This window comes from Carassius auratus, chromosome 42, assembly GCF_003368295.1.
Source record: "Carassius auratus strain Wakin chromosome 42, ASM336829v1, whole genome shotgun sequence".
Classification (NCBI taxonomy): Eukaryota; Metazoa; Chordata; class Actinopteri; order Cypriniformes; family Cyprinidae; genus Carassius; species Carassius auratus.
Genome location: NC_039284.1, coordinates 17538836 through 17547466, shown reverse-complemented (window position 1 = coordinate 17547466; position 8631 = coordinate 17538836). Strand labels below are relative to the sequence as shown.

Here is an 8631-nt window from a genome sequence, read left to right as displayed (position 1 = left end):
CATAAAATGAAAATTATGCCATCATTTCTCAACCTAATCTCATTCCAAACTTGCATGACTTTTTCTTTTCTTAGGTGGAACATAAAATTAAAGGTAAAAGATAATAGGAAGAATGTTGGTAATCAACCAGGTTCCCACTGACTTCCATTGTATGGGCAAAAAAATGCAGGTCAGTAGGAACCAAAACTACTTGGTTACCAACAATCTTCAAAATATCTTCTTTTTAATGGTTTGCAGAAAAAAATTAATGCACATAGGTTTGGAAATGCATGAAGATGGAGTAATAACATTTTAAAATAAAAATGTTTGGTGGACCTATTTAAACCTAAATACAAATTGTCAATTAGTTAAGGTGAAATGAACTTCATATTGAGGTCGTCCAAAGTCACGCGATCTGCTACCGTCATCCTGCTGGTGTGTATCTGGTGTGACTCTGCTCTTAGTCGTTTCATCTGGCAGTGGGAACTCAATCTTACGATCGGTTCTACCTGTCGAAACACACAAAGGAAACATCTACTTTTAGTCAACAAAGTAATGCACTTCATCCTTTATTAAACACAATTATATGCACTTTAAAACAAAGGAAACTCTCAGACCAATGTTTGCGACTTCAGACAGTTTGTGTCTGGCAACCGAGTCTACTTTGACTCAATTACAATGTGAAGCACACACCAGAAATAAACACAGTAAACTTACTAACTGACCTGGTCTAATGAGAGTCAAGTGGGTCAATATTCACGTCTATTCATCTTTCCGTTTCCTAAGGTCTATTCAGGGATTTTAAAGACTTTACTAACTTTGAGGTTCAGTAATTCAGAGCAGTCAGGCTCAAGAAGGTCTTTATCTACAAACGACTGAATGCTGAAATAATTTTCAGAGCCCACTGATGTCGACACAATGGCGTGATTATCATCAATGATCTCCTCCTGAGTTCCCACAGACATGGGCGTCCCTATGAGATCATCCGCTTTAGATCTCTCCTCCTGCAAACAAAACATGATGTTAAGGGCTGGGCTTGATTTTGATCTAGATTTATACGTTTCTAGATTATAGAGCTCTTTCATTCAATATTTTTTATTCTATAATGCCTCTTCGGGCCAAATCATGGCTCTTGGATTCAAAATAAAAACAATATATACACAATAATGAATGTGATTGCCTCCGGTTTCTCCTCCAGGGGTTTCATCTGCTCCTGGTTTCTGATGAACTGCTACTCCATCTGCAGAAAGTCTTTATAAAACACAGCTTTCTTCCCTCCTCCAGGTCCTTGACCTCCACTCTGACTTGAAAAACATTAATTTACCCCAAAGTTTTGATGATGTCCATCACCTACACAGACTTATGAATTTATTATAATTTGTATTTTGCTTCATGTGAATTTTTGTCACATTAATTGAAGATAGATAGATAGTCTCAGGAAGAGATTCTTAAACTTCTATAGACAACTGCAGATTCTCTGATGAATCAGGAGTTTGAGAACAACACTGTTACCCTCCAACAACATCCAGACTGGCAGTCAAATGAGAAGCTGAGAAGGTTCGTCAGCACATGGCTGGTTTATGCAAAGGTGAGTGTGTTATTATGATGTCAGTTCTGTAAATATCAGTAATGTTGAGAGTGCGAAAACTAATATGACGCAAGAAATGCTCTATTATTTCTTGAACTAGAGGTGGGTGAACATGTTCGGGAAATGAGAACCTGCATGTGGCTGCCTTCGAAAATAAAGGTGTTAAAAGACAAAAGGAAATCCTGAAGCATTTACATCTAAAGGGACAAAGAAACTGCAGTCTCAGTGAAATGCTTATAGTCATTATGAGCCACTTCCTGTCAAGATCGTATCAAAACTAAGAACTGGACTGTGGTGGAAATGTATTTGGCATTAATCATATTTTAACCTAAACCTAAAAAAAGAAATAAAATAATATATTTTGCTAAAAAAAAAATTAAGCATTTTAGGTTTTTTTGTGGATAGTGACATTAGAAAACATTATAAAATATTACAGATTTTAATTATTATTATTTAAAAAGTATTAAATCATCACAGTAATAAATTAAAATATTTATATATGTGTACTTTAAGCTTCATTTTATGTATACTAATATATATATATATTGTGTGTGTGTGTGTGTGCTCTTCTTTTTGTGACATATCAGGACACAACTCTCTAAACGCTTATAAATCATACAGAATGATTTTTTTTGAGAAAGTAAAAGTGCACAAAATTTCCTGTGAGGGTTTGGGTTAGGTGTAGGGTTGGTTTAGGGTGATAGAATATACAGTTTGTACAGTATAAAAACCATTACACCTAAGGGATGAACCCACTTTTCACAAAAACAAACGTGTGTGTGTAAGATAACAATATTGTTATTTATATAGAGAGAGATTGCTAATTTATAATTTATTAGAATAATGTATAGCAATCAGTATAATTTACTATATTAGCTATAAAGGAATATTAGCAATATATTACCTATAATACATTTTTGTGAGATTCATTTAACGCTTAGGAAACTGAACATTATCTTTACTAACTAGAAATCTTTTTTCCCTTCATACGGGTATGTTGAATTGCATATCAAATGCTCAAGTGGCTCTGGCAAATACAGCACATATGTGCCTTGTTATGCAGGATACAGACCAAGAATTATGGCTCAACACATTATGAAAAGGCACCAAGATCACTGCTCTTCAATGTGAGTGGCATAACATCTGCTGGAGAGAACGTCTTCAATGTTCAAAATCAATCTTCACAGGAAAAATAGAAGGTGAACTTTGGAAAAGACGATGAGATGCCTTCATGTGCACGGACTGGCGGAGACATCGTCTCCCTTGCCAGCATTTCTGTGCTGTTTTTACATTAGTTCCTGGCTGGAGTTGGGAGAATCTGAGCGTTGCGTACAGGGAGAACCCTCTCTTCACCTTTGACCAGGTTTGTCTGGGACAGTCTTTTACACTTCCTGCTGATCTTCAACTCGAAGAGGCTCTGAAGGGGTTACAAAGTTAGAGTAGTGAATATTAGAGTTTTATCAGAATATGACTCACAATTACCCGGAATGGTTTTGTTAAACATGGTCAGTACATCTGTGGTTTGTGGGTGGAAAGAAACGCTCACTTGTGGTTAGTGCAGAGGGCTATAAAAAAGAGCTCCGTGGGCTTCTGAGGATCACTGAAGATCAGGTTCTGAGAGTTTCATCTTCAACCTGGTTAGAGATCATCTGCTAAGATGCTCCGCAACATCTTTCTTGTCAGCATGCTCATATATGCAGGTAAAATAATCGCTCATTCAGTTCTAAAACGACTTGTATTCTGTGTTAGGATATCTGTTTACTGCTTGAATCAATAATTTACTGTTTATTTGTAGTCTGTGCAGTTCATTGGGAGATTCGTGAGGTGGACTCTGCTGAGGACCAAGATGAAGAGATCTCGGTAATGGCAATAGTTTTTATCAAATAAGTGTATGCTTTAAATTAATGATCATATGCAAATGATTGATGCACATCTAACCTCATGACAAGCCTCAGTGCTGTGTTTTTTTTTTAATAATTGTAGTATGTGTGGTATTTGGAGTTGTAACTTCTCCTGTTCTTCAGATATAATATGGTTGATGTAGCCTAACAAACCCTTAAGCGGCGCCAGATCATTGACTTGTGCCTGACATGTTTGTTGCATATTGTAAGGTTTTTCAGGCTGATGATGAAATGATGGAACAACAGTCATCTCTTGAGTGCAAAATATGCAAACTGATAATGAAGCTGGTAAAAAAAAAAATCCCGTCTAACGCAACGCCGGTGAGTGTCACGATTGATGTCACAGCATTGAACTGACCGTGCATCTCACAACAGCTTTGACTAAATCCATCATTTTCCTCAGGATGAAATCAAATCCAAGCTGAACGACACCTGTGAGAAGGTCAGGTTGTTGAGAGTTCAGTGCAAGCACTTTGTTCAGAAGTATCTGCACAATCTGATTGATGAGCTGATGACCGATGATGGGCCACAAACCATCTGTACTAAAATTCATGTCTGCAAGTAGGTACACAGAATTATCCACTCCAAAAGTTTATAATCATGTCCTTTTTTTTCCCCACAGTAATATGGAGGTTCATTATTTAAATAGGGAGATTTTGAATAACATTTTTTTTTGTTTGTTCCAGGCAAGAATCACCCATAAAGGAGATCATTTTTGTACATGATCAAGCTAATGAGAATTTCTAAATGAGAATAAATGATTACTGTGAAAGCATATAAGCAATAAAATAAAATTTATGAATAAAATGATCAATTATCTGTGTTTTCTTTTAAGTTAAATCAAACGTTAAAAAAATTAAACAAAACAAAATGAAAAGATATTCAAATATTCAGAGAGGATAGATTTTCAACAACAGAAAAAAAAAATATTTATATATATATTATTTTTTACCAGATCTATTTCATACTAATCCATTGCTTGTCAGTGAGGTCTAAATAAAACTTCATGTTTCCAACAATAACTGCTAAAAAATTTTTAGATAAGAGCATTGCAACAAAATCATGATAAGTCATGATAATACATCATAAGTCGCCTATGTTGCTTTCAGAATAAATATTATTCAGTCCACTGTGATTATGACAGATGTGCTTGAGATTTGGACGTAGTTGCAGATCTATGATAAATGAAGGGTTCTTGTGGCTAACCACGAGATATCTGCCTATCACTGGCATATAGTATCACACCATTTCAAGTGCATGCCTGATTTGGTGACGCCACTTCTTGTATGCCTTTGCAGAGAGAAAAATATAATTTTGTGCTTTTATAAGCCCCTATAAAATCTCTTGTAAAACATTTACTATAACAAACTGATGCAATATTTGAGATTTAAATGTTACTTGCAAGAAAGAAAAAAAAAGTCAATTATATTAGTTATAAACTTTTTTTAAGGAAATGAATACCTTTATTCAACAAGGATGCATTCAATTTATCAAAAGTGACAATAAAGACATTTATAATATTACAAAAGATTTATTTTTTAAATAAATGCGGTTTTAAAATTTTCAATTCATCAAAGAAACCTGAAAGAAAATATATCATGGTCCCCTTAAAATTATTAACGGTTTAATTCAACATTGATAATAATAAGAAATGTTTCTTATTCTTCGGCAAAACAGTAGAATGATTTCTGAAGGATGATGTGACACTGAAGACTGGAGTAATGATGCTGAAAATTCTGCATTGCAACACAGGGGTACATTATATTTTGAAAACCGGCATTTTAAACTGTATTTGACAATAGTACTGTTTATTTGTATTATTGATCAAATAAATACAGCCTTGGTGAGTAAAAGAGACTTCTTCCAAACACATTGAATATTTTACTGATGCCAAACTTTTGAACAGTGGTGTACATATCTAATTTTCAATGGGTGTTTTCAATGGGTGGAAAGATGCTCTTTCCAGCCAAAGCTTGTAGTTTACACCTACAACCAGCAGAGGTCAACTAAACCATTCTAACCAGCCTAACCTTAAACATTGACCAGTACAATTCTGATAATTAAACAACCCTATAAACTGCTCCCTGGGACCTGAACTAGAAAAGGTTAAATGTTGAAAGGGTTTTTTTCCCCAGATACCAGGTAAGGCTGAGTAAGTATCAGATAAAACTATGCAACCACAATGTCACCTGACCACTACACAGTTTCAGGAGGAAAACGAAGCAAACTTAAGCATGACTGATTAACTACAAGATACCATCTAACATGAATCTGGGTTTCTAAAGCAACTGTTCACACATTCACACACTCATCAGTCACTTGGCACTAAAATTCCCCCAATCCTCCCCTAATACTCTGAGAAAATAATCAAGTGCTGAACAGATTAATTAAATGAACAATTATCAGAGTCATATACATTGTTTTCACTGTATTTTAGTTGTGATCTATAGTGATGTGACATACAGTACAGTCAAGAATGTCGAACCATACTCAGAATCCGTGCTCTGTATTTAACCCATCCAAAACTGCCGGGGAGCAGTTGGGGGTTCGGTGCCTTGCTCAAGGGCACCTCAGTCAATGTATTTTCGGCCCGAGACTCAAACCCACAACCTTAGGGTTAGGAGTCAAACTCTCTATGACTATTATTTGTATGTATATATATATATATATATATATATATATATATATATATATATACATATTGTATGGAGTTGTGAGCTGTTTGAGCATAAAGTGTCAGATCTGACGGGTGAGCATCTTTGTCATCAGAGGAGAAGCCATGGATGGAGTGGGTAAGAAAAAAGGACAATGGTGTGACATCTCAGGAAAAGGTTCTTAAACTTCAACAGACAACTGCAGATTCTCTGATGAATCAGGAGTTTAAGAAGATCACTGTTACCCTCCAACAACATCCAGACTGGCAGTCAAATGAGAAGCTGAGAAGGTTCGTCAGCACATGGCTGGTTTATGCAAAGGTGAGTGTGTTATTATGTTGTCAGTTCTGTAAATATCAGTAATGTTGAGAGTGCGAAAACTAATATGATGCAAGTAATGCTCAAGTATATGCAAGAAATGCTCTATTATTTCCTGAACTAGTGGTGGGTGAACATGTTCGGAAATGAGAACCTGCATGTGGCTGCCTTCGAAAATAAAGGTGTTAAAAGACAAAAGGAAATCCTGAAGCATTTACATCTAAAGGGACAAAGAAACTGCAGTCTCAGTGAAATGCTTATAGTCATTATGAGCCACTTCCTGCCAAGATCGTATCAAAAGTAGACTCTAAAAAATGCTGGGTTAAATGTAACCCAGCACTGGGTTAAACAGGGACCAACCCAGCAGTTGGGTTGTTCTGACCGAGCGGTTGGGTTATTTTGACCAGAGGTGGGTAGGCCAGGGGCCAAAGACTAAAAGTCCTGACATATTCTTGTTCCACTCATAAACTCAGCAGCTGATTTCATCAGTGGAGGAACCAAGTCATTCCTTCCAAGTCACAAATGAGTCTGAAGTCAAATCCCAGGTCCCAAAAAAGTTAAAAGTTAATAAGATAATTAAGTGATTCATTAAATGATGAGTGCACATTAGTGATGAACACCTGCTGTTATTGAAAATTACAGAGGATCAGATATTGATGTTTTATTGGTTAAAATGATGCCACCATCATGGAGATCAGTGTTTGCTTTAGCTGCGCTCTTGACCCTTGACTTGTTGTGTTAGATCTTTCTCTGTAGAAATGTGTGTGGTGTTATACAATGTTGAGATATTAGTTGTTATCATCTGCAGAGATAAGCCTTGTGAGCTGGCCTGATTTTGCTCAAATAACTTATTATTTATATGTTTAGGTTTTGCACTGACAATCCAGCAAAGTGTCGTTATAATAATATAATTAATTAATAAAATAATAATACACACAAAAATGTACTACTGTACTATTTAGACACTCTCAGACATCAAGAACCAGTATAGGAATCTCAACAATGGTGACAATCAACAAAATGCTTCATGATGAAATGCATGCTGGGTAACACCAAAGTAAAAATTCCCATCATGCACTGCAGTATGAAAAATTATTATCACCACTGTTGAGAATCATGTGATAAGTGTTCATTTCTAAAAGCCTGAGCTGATAGCTTCTTTTATTTTCGTACAATATCAAAATTAAGTTGGCATTTGTTTAATAGTTTTCTTTTTTTTTTGGAAGTTCAATATCTGCATTTAAGTTAATATACCAAAGAGAAACCACTTCATGACATTCACTCATCGTGAGTCATTAGCAGAAATGACTAGTTAATCTGCTACATCAAGCTTTTGATTCAGCAATGCACAAATGTTTGCTGTGAAACAATATTGCCATTGCTTAGAAACAAACTACTTTGAACTATTAAAAGGGTCAATAGACTTAAAGCAAACCTTGACCACAATTATGGTGGCATCTTGTGTGTGTTCAAAAAAAATAAATCAATCAGTATATTTCATCTAAGGCTGTGGCTGTAGTCAGTTGTAGTTCTTGTGTTTCACTTTTCTTCACTGACTACGTTTACAAGCTGTTCAAATTCAGGTTATGGTCGGGTTAAGGTCACTATTTGGGTTTCTGAAACATTCGGGATAACCCGTTTACATGCGTGAGCAAAGAGAGTTACTCCTGTATACATGGAATGTGTAATCATTCGCCAATATCCCGATGTAAACGGCAACGCACTGTTAGCGTCTGGACGTAAGACGCAATATGCGTCATTTCCGATTCTTCTTCCTGTATCCAAAGACTCAAAAGACCAAGATTCCTTGCGAATAGAACATGCGCAGAACACACATTTTGATGGGGATATGCCGAAACGCGTTTACAAGAGCAAATATTCGGGTTACAAAAGGGGTTTTTAAAAACCCGGATATGAGCATATCCGGGTTTTTGCCGGTGTTTACATGGTTGTGCGCGACCGGGTTATTGCTAATATCCCGGTTTTGAACGGGTTATTGGCTGCATGTAAACGTAGTCAATGATGTTGATGGTTAACAGCAGGTGTTCATTACTAATGTGCACTCATCATTTAATGAATCACTTAATTATCTAATTAACTTTTAACTCTTTGGGGACCTGGGATTTGACTTCAGACTCATTTGTGACTTGGAAGGAATGACTTGGTTCCTCCACTGATGAAATCAGCTGCT

General features: G+C 36.0%; 2 protein-coding genes across 3 annotated transcripts in view; one reads left to right on the top strand and one right to left on the bottom strand.

The window, feature by feature from the left end:
- Positions 1-8631, bottom strand: part of LOC113060912 (neuronal PAS domain-containing protein 3-like) — a 783891-nt gene that overhangs the window by 365873 nt on the left and 409387 nt on the right. The gene's annotated exons all lie outside the window — the stretch shown is intronic.
- On the top strand, positions 3156-4275 carry LOC113060930 (antimicrobial peptide NK-lysin-like). Its single transcript, XM_026230199.1, has 5 exons — positions 3156-3267; positions 3363-3427; positions 3679-3789; positions 3872-4029; positions 4155-4275. The coding sequence occupies exons 1-5, from the start codon at positions 3225-3227 to the stop codon at positions 4213-4215; spliced, it is 438 nt and encodes a 145-aa protein (XP_026085984.1). The 5' UTR covers positions 3156-3224; the 3' UTR covers positions 4216-4275.